The sequence below is a fragment of the Euprymna scolopes genome, chromosome 7 (assembly GCF_053919585.1).
Source record: "Euprymna scolopes isolate OS-2025 chromosome 7, ASM5391958v1, whole genome shotgun sequence".
NCBI classification, from domain to species: Eukaryota; Metazoa; Mollusca; class Cephalopoda; order Sepiida; family Sepiolidae; genus Euprymna; species Euprymna scolopes.
Genome location: NC_136488.1, coordinates 23,478,463 through 23,492,497, shown reverse-complemented (window position 1 = coordinate 23,492,497; position 14,035 = coordinate 23,478,463). Strand labels below are relative to the sequence as shown.

Genomic DNA, 14,035 nt, shown 5'->3' with positions numbered 1-14,035 from the left:
GACTAGACGCAGTCAGAAATTCGAAAACCCATTCCAACATTAAAAAGTAGAAAGATAATCAATACCATTAAAAGCTAGCAATAAATAATTAAAAAAAAATCGTTTAAATCTTTGATTCAACTCGAAATCCATAGTGTAGTGTATAAAGTACTTGGTAAAATTGAATTGTAAAGTTACACTCTTTTGAAGGTTGAAGGTTCAATCCGCGGCACTAAAAATACAACTTCAAATTGCTTAGGACTTCTACCCATTCATAACTGATGGAGCGAAAGCATTTTACCCATGTAGATTAAACAAATGTCTCCGTTCAAAATTCTGTGCAGATTCCCGAGTTCGACAGAAAAATTTCCGAGTTCGACAAGATAGACATGAAGAAGATCGAAGGTTACATCGACCGGAACGTTGTAAAAATAAAACTCAAGACGATAACAGTAGTTCGAAGAATCCAAATAATACGAATGACCAATCCCCATCTCAAAAATCCAGAAACATAAGAGACAAATTGGTATGGAATGAGATTTCGAATTTCGTTTCGCAAACTACGTTAACTTTTTGCCATAGGAAATTAAACAAATTTGCTAGGTTCACGCACATTTGTAAGACACAGAACACCTTGTTTTAAAATGCAATTGACAATTTGAACTAATGCTGTCGCTAATTTTATCTCCCTTTTTAAATATAAAAAGTAAAATTACTTTTTATCACTTAATTTTAACCAGGTTAATAAGTCAATATTTACTAAAAAGAATTGAAACAAAATTGACCAGGTCTTTTGCAGCGACTAATAGCTTCCATAATTTTAAACCTTGGAGTATTGTAAAAGCAGAATGTTTATTCCAAAGGTGTAGTTAATTTTTTATATGCATAGTTCTTACCACCTACCTAGGTCAAAAGCTACTCGAGGATAAGAGTTAGCTAATATTTTATTTGGTTGATAGAACAGTATCATGAATGGATTGAGAACTATAATTAATTCTCAGGACGACATGACAGATACTTGTTGACATTAGATTTGAAAACGACCATGTCGTAGTTTGTAGATAAACATATTCGCAGTAACATATTCCACAAATGACAAGTTCTTGGAAAGAGACTCTATTCATAGAAGTTATGTATTATTTTAGAGATATAGAGGAAATCTTAATAGAAAGATGAGTTTTTGCTGGGAATGTTTTTTTGGGGGAGGGGAGAAGCTTAAAGCCCAGTCAAGCTCCTACCATAGAAATACTGATAGAGAAGAGAAGAGATCAATTTCCATTAGATTACAATGTCGATTTTGTATTCTACCAAGGCTGACTATTATGCAGGTAAAGAGTTCCATCAGAAGCGACGTACTTTCTGGAGTGGTAGAATGATGCAAATATTTTTCCGACTTTAACAGTGGATTTGATATAAATTGTCCATTTCAGGCGTGACGTGATCGCCCGTCCGATGAACCTGTCAAAGCAAGTAGCTTCCTCAGGTAAAGAGACATTCATTTCGAGTGGAAACAAGGATTTGTGCATTGGTCATGAAAGGGGAAAGATTTCATTTTAAATATGTTGCAGTTAACAAGTCACCTTTTCAAATGAGTCTGAAATAATAACGACCGTAAAAAGCTATTTAATCGATAAAAAAGTAATCGGCATTGTCAATGCTATTCGAAGGGCTATAGCTATACTCTACGTATGCAACGATGTCAGAGTTATAAAAAACATGTTATGATGGAGATGCTAGATTGAAAACTATCCAGAAAAGAACATGATACCCGGTTTGTAAACTCGCTCGTGAGCGGAATTTAGAAACATTTATAATTTCCGAAAGTAGAAAATTACATTCTCTCATTGGGTTGCATTATAAAGGGTATATAACTTGGATATGGTCCAAGGGAAATCACTAATAATTCTGCTGCTGCATTTATATTTCAAAAGCAGTAATAAAAAATATTATGCATCAAAGAGATCTCTTATAAACATACATCTTTTACATACCCACACCAATAATACGAGAATTTACAACACTCTAAATGAACTAGGAATTCCAACAAATTATAAAAGAAACACTAAAAACAAAACATTTTCCTGAAACGCACTAAAAGGCGGCAAATATACTTTGGTATCTAAAGCGGAAATGTATACTGTTCCATGCAACAATTGTCATCAAATATGTGTTGGTGAAACTCAAAATGAACTTAAGAAAAGGTATAATGAATATAAAAGAGATATAAAGAAAAATAGCAATTCCCTTAATGCAGTATTCTCTCATACATTACAATATGATCATTTTTTAAGTGTAAACAAGCTAGACTCATTAAATTCATTTTAAGTAAATCTCGCTGAAAATTTATTGAATCCGCACTCATTATGAACTCGGGCACATTTAAACACATAATGGCTTCTACAATTGATCTGCTTTAGAACTTAAATTTAGATTCAGGCTAGCTATTTTACACAAAACTTGTATATGACATCGACATTTAGAAAACAATAAATTCACTTTACAAACGTGCCCACATTTAGAATTTCTTTTGGCCTGAAAAAGAGAATAAAAACATTCTTTTTACATCATAAACGTACCACATATTTTTGATTTCTATATGTTTCTTCAAATCAATCATCTTGAAGAATTCTTGGAATAATGACGATACGTCGATGAATATATAAACAGTTTTTAGTGTTCTTTTTTCATTTTTCTTTATAAATACGCACACATACATGTATATATAAAGAGAGAGGAGGAGGAGAGCAACAAAGTGAGGGAGAGAGAGAGACAATGCAAATACTAATTGTTCAATTAAGATCACGTTGTTATAAAAGAAAGTTACATTACTTACCGCAACCATAAGCAATTCCTTGTGGTAGGGACTGTACAAGGCTGGTCTGTGATTTGCTAGTTTTGAAGACGCTCAACAGTTCTGAATACACTGGACCCAATGAAAATATTTCCGAAACACAGATCTGCATTAATATACAACAAAAAAGTACGGCGCCTTTCCGGCTATTTGAATATTTGGGCCTTCTCTCTTTAACCGGAAGCTGCAATTCCCGACGGATATCCGGCTTTAGATCAACCGAAATACACGACTGCTTACGCTGGCTCTGAACGCTGCTTTTCCTGTGGATCGAAATACGCTCGGCCAGGTAGGACTTGTCGATCGATACGCTGCTCACAATTGACAAAGTGCTGACGAACCGAGAGACGCTGTCTCTCCTAAGTGCGGGGCTCGGCAAAAACCTGCCAACACTGAGTGCACTGTTCTTCCGAGAAGAGGATTCTGGTGCACCCGTCACGGTGTTTTTCCTCTTCTTGGCCCTGTCGGGTAACTTCAGTGCATCTGGCCCGCCCTTGGAAGAGTTCTTAGAGAATTCGGTGGTGTCCATGAAAGTACTGCTCCTCACTGGGCGTCTCTTTGATGACCCGTTTGCGTCGGCTTCCGGAATCTTCTTCAAAGAGAGGCGGCTCACCGATCCAAACATGCTCTCGACGCCCCGACCAAAACTAGGGAAACTGGTGACACTAGTGGAACCGTCCTGGTCGGGGCTTTCACTACCCATCCTCTTCAGGGTGATGTTCTCGACTAGTTTGGAGCGCAGGAAGCTACTGGGCGAGATCAACGAATCATTGATTGAAGCTTTCCAACTGACCGAAGGACTAGAAGGTTCACTACTACTGTCTGCTGACCCCGGGAAGTGCTCCTTGTCGCTCGGGGACAAATCTATCTCTTGATTCGAACCCATGTTCTGCGAAAGCAAATTATTTGGAATTTCTGATAAGCTAGGATTGGGTTGTTCCTCAGAGATTTCTTTGTCATCTAACTCTGGGATAGTTCCAGGTATATTTATGGAACTGTAAAAGGATTTTTCGTCAGATAGTTCTTCCATTTTTAATAATAATATATAAAAAAATAAATTGTTTCTTGTTTATATTTTGGATTTCTAGTCTTTTATTTTATAGGTATATTTATTTGCAAGTAATGTCATAATTTGTTGGAGATTATCTCCCTTGTATAAACACATTCCAGTATAAAGATTACTATAAATAGTTATGTATTTTTATGCGAGACTACTACAAGCTGGATAATGGCTTGGTTTGATGTGGTTTTTAACGGCAGATCATAGTTATAATAATTTGAATAAAGTTTTGTATCGTGATATCGTGTTGTTAATTTCATATATTAATGAATTAGTTTAAGATACCTGAACCTTCTGAGAATGAACTGCGAGTTTCTTTAATGCAAAAACAATCCTACCAACAAACCAGTTTTCAAATTAAGGAGTGTCACACGTACAATATTAAAGTCTCAGTATTAAAAATATAAATTGTGATTAAAATTTAACAATTATATACATATATCTTTGCATCTTTCATTTTCATACTCCTTAAGTTTCATTTATATATTTTAAATACTTTTTTTTTGTTTAAAAAAAGATTTAAAATAAATTATTCTTTCTTAGGAGTTTAAGCCATATAACTCTGAATCACACCGTATCTTTTTTTATCCGTTGAATGGCATTTTGAAATAAATAAATAAGATTTAAAAAGCAAACTTTGAAATTATCATATCAAGCAGGTTCCTTGTGAAATATTTGATTATTGTGCGATTTGGTACAAATAGTCCGGATCATCATGGGATAATTATGGATATCACAAGCCATTGAATTAATTTCACGCTATTATTGCGTATAATCAACGATAATACTTTCAAATATTTAAAAGGAACAAAATCTGTACGGATCTCTTTTTTTTTTTTAGTTCAAAATATATAAAACTATAATAAAAAAGATCATATATCATAAAAAAATAATCATTCGAATATTATTAGGAGTGTATCCCGAAGTAAATGTTATCGAATATGAAACAAAAAATAAGTCTTTTATTCAAATATCTATATACTTTACTCCGCCCGTTTTATTTATTTTAGGCGGGAATTACAACTCCCTCGTGTGATAGTTGGATTGTTTTAAAGACAATGTCATTTTATCCATGGCATTTTATGGAGTTGCTTTTCATCAGGCTTTGTCTTGAAGTGTCGTCTTAGTTCCATTACGATAAAAAATGTCCCGTTTTCTTCAGACGTTCTGCAAAAACAAATCAAAAAATAATTCAATACAGTTTACAGTTATCATTGAAATAAATATAAAACATACCCAAAGTTTTTACATTTATTTATGACTAACAGGACAATTCAGTGTTCCTTGGGACCATAGACAAGAGACAGGAAATGTTACAAATGTATTTCTTTCATTCTACAGATCATATCAGGTTACTGGTGAATGGCTACTAAAAATAATGTAGTCCTTCTCGACCGTTCTAAAAAAACTAGTAGGATTCGCACTATGAACCAAGCTCCAACTCCTGTCCCATCCGGGAATTTTTCCATCTCTGTGCCTGTTTTGCAAGTACTTTAATGAAATGTGGTGTGAAGAAGTAGCAATTGCGTTCCCTAGACGTAAATCCGACAAGCAGCAAAATCTAACCTCCTCATAATAGATGCCCCTAGGTATCGGAAAGCTTTCTGCTCTTAGTATATTCCATCGAACTGCTGGACTTTCGAATTCCCTCCTCGTTTCCTGCTTCTCCCACTGTACCAACATGCAGAAATATAAATGTAATGTAAACAGATATCTTGATGTTCACCTCCCCACATAGTGCCCCCGTAGACATGATCCCAAATAGTAACCCCTTACGTTTTGGTGGCAATATGTCTTGTTTGGAGTAAATAACAAGTAAAAGGATATAGACCCCCCCCCCTCGCATTTTTTTTGCTCTCTCTCCCCTTTCTCTGTCTGTATTTGTATTTTCACCTTTACTGTCAGAGAGTCAGAGACACAGTCTCCCAAAGGGCATTTGAATTCATAAACTAAGTTATTCCTATCAAGCAACTCAGTCAAGGGGGAGGGGTTATTATTTATAATCAGGTTAGACTGAGTTGTTTGATAAGAATAACTTAGTTTATGAATTCAATTGCCCCTTGGAAGACTGGCTCCGACAGTAAAAATGAAAACATATATATAGGTTTGACTACTACGACATCGCCGAGGAGATTATCGCTCCGAATATATATATATATATATATATATATATATATATATATATATATATATATATATATATATATATATATATAAAGTAATGTGATTGATAATTTAAAATTTAAAAATCAAATTATAATTAAATTAAAAATCCGTTTCATAAGAAGGAACAACAAAATCTATTATTTGTACGATCGTTTCGGAAAACAGTGCTTTTTATTGTGGTAGACATTCAGTTTACGGACAATAATTATTACATATAGTTTTTTTAATAAGCAAGGTCTCCTCGTCAGCAAATTTTGAAGGGTTTTTATTAAATTTAAAAGACACCATAAATAAACCTAGCATTAAAAGTAAGGCAGATGTATCTTTTAATTTTTCGCCTTTTGAAATCAGGAACTATGGTTAAAATACTCATATATATGTTTGCTATAGCTTTTCACCTTATTGAATATACATATATATATATATATATATATATATATATATATATATATATATATATATATATATATATATACACTTGTGCCCGATATTATTCATACCCCTCGGATCTTTGAGATTTCTATAAGAATATTGCTCAAACCAGAAGGTAGACAATATTAAAGGGATTTCAAACAATAAATCAAGCATAAGCATTTAATTTAAACTCAACAAATAAATAAATTATGCAAGTTTGAAACATTATACAAAGAAAAACAATAATGGCACTAGTTCAAAATTATTCATACCTCTCTTACTAATAGTCAATAGCATGCCCTTTATTCTTAATAACTGCCTGTAACCGTTTGGGATATTTATCAACAAGGTTTTTACAAGCATCAACACTGATTTTTGACCATTCTTCAATGCAGTAGTTCTCCAAATGCCTCAAATTTCTAGGTTTCCGCTTTTTAACCTCAGTTTTCAATATGTGCCAGAGGTTTTCGATAGGGTTCAGGTCGGGACTCTAGCAAGGCCATTCCAAAACATTTATTTGATTATCCTCAAACCATTTCTTGACTATTTTGGCAGTATGTTTTGGATCATTATCCTGTTGAAGGACTCAGTTTGGTCCTAAATGGAGCTTCTCCGCATCCTGCCTAATGTTTTTTCTGGAGTATCTCCAAATATTGCTCCTTCTTCATGGTTCCATCTATCTTGACCAAACTACCTGGACCACTAGCCGAAAAGGAGCCCCAAAACATTAGGCTACCACCACCATGTTTCACCGTGGGTATGGTGTTCTTTGGGTTGTAAGCTTCTCCTTTCTTCCTCCAAACGTAAGAAGCATCCATATGGCCAAACAATTCAATTTTTGTTTCGTCAGTCCACAAAATACTTGAGAAAACGGACTCTGGAGAATTCACATGGGTCCTAGCAAACTTTAGACATGCTGCAAGATGTTTTCCGGTGTGCAATGGAGTCCTTCTTGGCCTTCTTCCTTTCAGACCATTTTCATGCAGAGTCCTTTGCAATGTTTGCCTTGTTATTTTTATGCCAGAAGACTCCAGATTTTTTAAAATGTCCTTATTAGTGGTGATTGGATTTGCATTAACACTTCTTACAATATTCCTGGTGGCTCTAGTAGACAGTTTCCTTTTCCTTCCTCTACCAATCAAGTTGTTTGTTATGTTGTGGCTCTGGAATTTTTTGATGATGCTCTGTACTGTTGCTGTAGGGACCTCAAATTTCTTGGAAATTTACTTGTAACCAAAACCATCCTCATGTGAATTCACAATTTTAGTCCTAAGATCATTACTAAGCTCTTTTTTCTTCCCCATTCTAATAATTTTTATTATTTTATTGGTTTTCAGTTGATATCATTTTAATTTCTGAAAAATGCAAAAAACGAAATGAAATTAATCAAAGGTTGTATAAAAGCATTCAAAATAAGAATCAAACAGGAAACAAACAGTCAGAAACTCGATTAATACTGAAAAAATAAGGGGTATGATTATTTTTGAACATTGCAGATTTTATAAATAGCTGTATATTTCTTTTATTACAAGTATCCCGAGATTTTAAAATGACGAAAATGATCAGAAGAGGTTTATTAAGAATATGTATCAATATGGACGTAAACAATAAATTCTTACAAAGTTACACCTAATAAACTCAATTTTCAAGGGGGGGGGTATGAATAATATCGGGCACAAGTGTATATATATATATATATTCTTCAGAATAAAGTTATTTAACAATCAGCTGTGATTATAAGATTTACAAAATATTACTGGCAGTAATATTCTATAAGTATTATCCTATCTCAATAAGAATTGCTCGATATACAAGATAGAGCAAATAAAGAATTTCTCCATAAATATGCCCGACCCGGATATCTACTCAGTTATGCAGATTACCCAATATACAGCTTGGATCTTATCATCTCACTGCTTTAAAAAACAGTCACCATGGATTTTACCACACAATTTGGATCTAAAATTTTTATATTCTTTTTTTCAAATTCCCTTGCTATATGCCTTCTGAATAATCAATTATTTTTTACTTTGATTTTCCATGTCTCACTGACTTTAGAAATTTATAAATATTTACTAATATTTTCTCCTCTGAAGAGATGGTAGACATCGAAACCCTATAGGTTAAGGAGATAAAATTTCTAAAGTAGTCTTTGTCTTGCTTAGAATAATAAAAATCTTTGATATGAAACTTAAACATTTCACTTCAAAAAAGGTTTTTTGAAATTCATTGCATCACTATAATTTAATATATATATATATATATATATATATATATATATATATATATATATATATATATATATATATATATATATATATATATATATATACTAGCAAAAGTACCCGTCGTTGACTGGATTCAAAAACAGCCAATAGAAAATGGACTCTGATTTATGAAAGTATGATAGCTTATGTAAAGGAAGGGTTGTAAAGAGATAGCTTCGAATTTGGGGGTATCAAAACCAAAGCAAAATATGATGAAAGTAAAAATAAAATAGAAAACCCCCTTAATTTTATTATACCCAATAATTTTATTATACCATATTTCTTCAAACCGAAACATAATTATCAAATTATACTTACACAGATAGATATGAAAAGTCTTTATTAAAATTTGTGTCTATTTGCATTCTATGGAGGCCAGGCGCGAACGCAGACCCCACAATTTTATTATACCATCCCTATTTAAGTTAAAACATACTTATCAAAGTATTATTATGTACATCTATATCAAAAACATTTGTAAACGTTTTTTTTTTTTAATTTTTTAATTTTTTATTTCCATACTTTGTGGACCAGGTGCGTACGCAGACCCCACAATTTTAATGAATCATCATTATGCCAGATCAAACATATCTATTCCCGTGTCTCGATAGTCTTCTATCATTATATGTGATCAGTTTTCTATAATAGTCAACCATATAGGAGCCTATTCGTGACCAGACACACACACAGACGTTCAGCTTTATATATATATATATATATATATATATATATATATATATATATATATATATATATATATATATATATATATATATATATATATAAAATAACAAAAGTCTACAAAAATTAATTCATGTTTCTATTTTTAAGCTCTTATTGTCAAGAGTGAAAACAATAATAATATAATTGTTCTAAACAAAGTCAAAAGTATAGCTATCAGGAGCAGCAATGAACGGCGTTGCTTTTCTCAAGGTTATAACTGTAGGGGTGCAGGAGAAGACATTTTAACATATCAAATTTTATTTTCCTAACATTGGTTAACAAAATTCAAGCTGCTCTTTCTCTCTACAATATTTGTACATTAAAAACTACAGGTGTTAATCGCTTACATATGCATAAACAAAACATTTCTTTTCTCTCTCTCCCTCTTTCTCCACTTCTCCATGCTAAAACATTGGCAACTGTTTCAATACGAAGGATGTTCCAAAGTAATGATTTCTATTTTTTTATTCCTCCGTATAAATCAGAGTAGTGAGATTGTCGGACTGACTTCCTTATCTTGGTTGTTATAACACAACGTTTCGGCCGTTTTGCCCTCCGGCCTTCATCAGGTGTTTTGTATCGAACTAGGGAACCGTTTGTAAGGAGTCTGGAACCCAACCCTTTATTATTATGTCCTAGTGATATAGTGCCGAGTGGTCTTAAACGTTGTATCAATGTTTACAGTTACCCAAAGGTGTTGAGTTCAATCCTGAACGAAGGCAGTGAAAAGTAACATTCAAAATAGAGAATCAGCAACTATGTCCCAGAGCCTAGCTGGAGTCCGAACACGGTACCCCCGTAATAATAATAAAGGGTTGGGTTCGAGACTCCTAACAAACGGTTCCCCAGTTCAATACAAAACACCTGATGAAGGCCGGAGGGCAAAACGGCCGAAACGTTGTGACTATAACAACCAAGATGAGGAAGTCAGTCCGACAATCTCAATAAATGAAAACACCTCATCTCAAAAATACAGACAATTACAAATCAGAGTAGATTGCAAATTGCATTGTTATGATGCGTGAACTTATGCATTCGTGGCCTGAAAGTTTCATCTTTCTATTACAGTTATTGACTACGTGAGACTCTAAGAAAGCAACCGCTGTCATAGATGTGCATCGGAAGCAGAGATGCGTCATTGAATTTTTCCATGCAGAAAAAAAATGAACCGTTGGACATTCATCGGCGCCTGATGAACGTTTATGAGGCCAATGCAGTCGATGTAAGCACAGTTAAGAGATAGGTTCGTCGATTTCAGAGTGGCAACAGAGATGTGATTGACAAAATGCACTCTGAACGTTTATGACCGAGACATCAAAAAAAGCTAGCAAAAGTACATTTGGAATTATGGTGACAACATGAAAAATACATTCTGGAGCATAAAAGTTTGCTCGTTTTAATTGTATCACTTCCATCTTCGAAGCTCTTCAACGCTTTAGTTTTTTAGTTAAATAATAAATAACGAAAGAAAAATGATAAAGTCAGACAGAGTTTACAAAAACGAATATATTCGTCGAAGAAGTTATCATATATGACGTCATGAAAATCGTCCAGACACTAATGAAAAATGCAAATCAGTCTTTTCACAATTATATAAGATTATCACATATGGAATCGTTTTAGTAGGAAGACGAGAAAGTGGAATTTGAAAATCTAGCCTCCTTGAATAAAAACATTCTGGTCGATCAAAAATGCCTGGGCAGCCCACGTCAGTATTTTTCGGTAGATATGTGTCGAGCGACTAAGAATTAATTAACCCCCTGTCAAAAGGCGAAAAATAAAGCCTGGGAAGAACCATACTTCAGCCCGATAGAAAACAAACCACATTAACAATGACCTGTGCTCTATCTGGTTTTGGTATGAAGTTTTTTTTTTTTGTTTTTTTTTACACAGTGATCACCACTTATCAAGGCCCGGAAGCCACTCAGGGATAAGGGTTATTGCAAGTACATTACGTTAGTGAGGGGATTTGCTGAAATGTTTATTTAAGGGGGCGGTTTATTAGGAATTTGTTAACATTGGACTTGAAGACAACCAAGTTGTAGTCCGGAGGGAAGCAGGCAGACGGAACAGAGTTCCACAGGCGTGCAGTTCTAAGAAAGAAGCTTTGTTCATGGAATCTGCGTTTTGATTTAGGCACAGATATAGAGTGGGGGAAATTTTTCACAGTGGATTCAGCTAGACGGGTGTTTTTCGTGAAAGATTGGCGAGGGGGGACCAGAGATTGGAGTTCAGACGAGCACCTGCCATAGAAATAACGATAAAACAAGGACAGGCTCGCAACGTCTCTTCTGTGGGAGAGAGGTCGCAGGGTAGAGAAAAGGGCATCCCCCACTAAGCCACGAAGTCTATTTTGTACTCTGTCAAGGCAGGATAGGCTGTTTTTAGCAGCTCCTGCCCAGATATGGCAACAGTATTCCATCCTTGGACGTACTTGGCTTTTATATAGATAGAGAATTGCATCCGTAGTGAGATATCTTCTGGAGCGGTAGAAGGATCCCACCATCTTTCCAGCGACCTTGGCAACAGACTTGATGTACGTGTTCCATTTCAGATCAGGAGTAAAGGTCAAACCCAGAAGCTTGTCAAAACACGGGGCCTCACCCAGACGAGAGCCATCCATCACAATTGATGCCAGATGGGGATCAGAGCGTTGATGATGTAAGGATAGGAGTTTGGTTTTAGATGCATTAAAAGTAACCAGCCACATCTTCCCCCACTGAACCACGCGCTCGAGATCAGAGGAGAGAGAATCAGAGAGAACTTTGTCATTTACAGCCTTTGATGTGTTGCCATAGATGGTCGTGTCATCAGCATAGATGTCAACGAATGATTTAAGTATGTGTTTAGGGAGGTCATTGATGTAGATCAGGAAGAGAGTGGGGCCCAGGATTGACCCCTGAGGGACTCCAGCATTTATATTGCAGGCCTCATTGTTTTGTTTAAATTGTCTCAAGTTAGATTTAACGTTTGATCCAACTTTTGAAATATGCCGAAATCTATTCTATATTTGTGCTTTGTCTCTCGATCTCTCTGGATGCAATTAGAAACAAAGATCTATACCAATAGAGGACACTACTTTTTTTCGCGCTAAATTTTACGCTATCTAAAACATGCAATTAAACTTCTTATTGCATATGAGGACAATGCGAATAGACAGAAGTGAGGATAAATCTCCCCTCTTTCCTCTACTTATGATGAATCAAAAATAAAATATCTATCAGGATTAAATATTAATATAGTAAAATCTTTAGTTTCTCCCAACACATACCGATATTACTTGCTTTATATGACTGACAAAACAGATTTTAGTATATCGTTTATAATAAAAAGTTGCAAATCCAGAATTAACCTGTTTAAGAAACAAAATACAGATTTGTTTATAGTGTACGTACCTATCACGGAACGAAAATGTCATATTCCAAAAATCCTGTAAATTGATCAGGTAATTCTTTTTTTATAAACTAAGAAAATCAAATTTTATGAGGAAGTGAGAACCGTATGTTTCGCTCCGCCATATTGCTTTAAAGGTCAAATTCATCAGTGGTTACCTTCCCTTATCAACCTCTCGAGAACTAGAGATCAAAATCACCCTTGTAATAGCTACACTTTACTATTACATCGGTAAAATTCATAAGAATCGATTTTTTTATATAAATATTCATGACGGGTATGTACTTCAGAAAGATTTTTCTTTATTTTTGTTTTTAAATATTATTTGAATTCTGGACTTGTAGCAATAAAAACGCTATTAATCCCAAACGTACAGGGAATAATCTTGCCGACTTTGTCATGCAAAAGTTTAAAACAAAGTACAAAAGCAGTTTGTTTTTGGTTTTATAATATACACTGCGTGTCAAATTATTAACGAGATAACATTTTTTTACCAGTTTCAGAAACTTACCGGTAGTTTCGTATCAAAAGCTTCGGAAACGTTGGCAATGATGAGCTGCGCGTACAGTGAAATTTTCCTACTGTTCCGCGCAATGTAAACAACTTGCCATCTTAATTGATGAATCCACAGTATTGAGGTGTGTCAAATTATTAACAAGGCAGTTTGTTTGGTCAATAAAATTGATCGAAAAGGTGGATTGAGTAGTTCTAAAAAGAGTCCTATTACAGAACAGCTAGCAAAAGTTAAAACTACTCTCGAAATATCGAAAATAATGGGAAGGTACCACCAAACTGTGAAGAACTTTGTCAAGTAGCCTATAAAGGTACGTAAGAGAGCTGATGAAGGTAAATCTAGAGTTGTTTCACGCCGTTCTCTACTCTAAATTAAACGTGAAGTTATTAAGAACCCTGGGCAGATAAATCGAGAAGTCTTTGACCTAGCCGGATTAAAAAATGTCTCAAAAAGTACTCGATGCCGCCTTCTGAAATAAGTGGCGAAGTATGTTAAGCCGTGACAAAGCCTCAATTAAAGCAATATCACATACAAAACCGATAGACATGGGCAGAGTACAACATGAAATGGGCAGAGGATAACATGAAAATGGATTCTTCCAAAGTTTTGTTCACGAATGAAGTTTGTGTCACTCTTGATGGCTCAGATGGTTGGAGCAAGGGATCGGT

General features: G+C 34.6%; 1 protein-coding gene across 1 annotated transcript in view; it reads right to left on the bottom strand.

Annotated features, from left to right (window-relative positions):
• Positions 1–14,035, bottom strand: part of LOC145279641 (monocarboxylate transporter 4-like) — a 103,581-nt gene that overhangs the window by 45,701 nt on the left and 43,845 nt on the right. The window contains exon 2 of the mRNA XM_080130870.1: positions 2,813–5,057. Within this exon, the coding sequence (XP_079986996.1) occupies positions 2,813–3,860 (1,048 nt within the window). The 5' untranslated portion in view covers positions 3,861–5,057. The remainder of the gene's footprint in view (positions 1–2,812; positions 5,058–14,035) is intronic.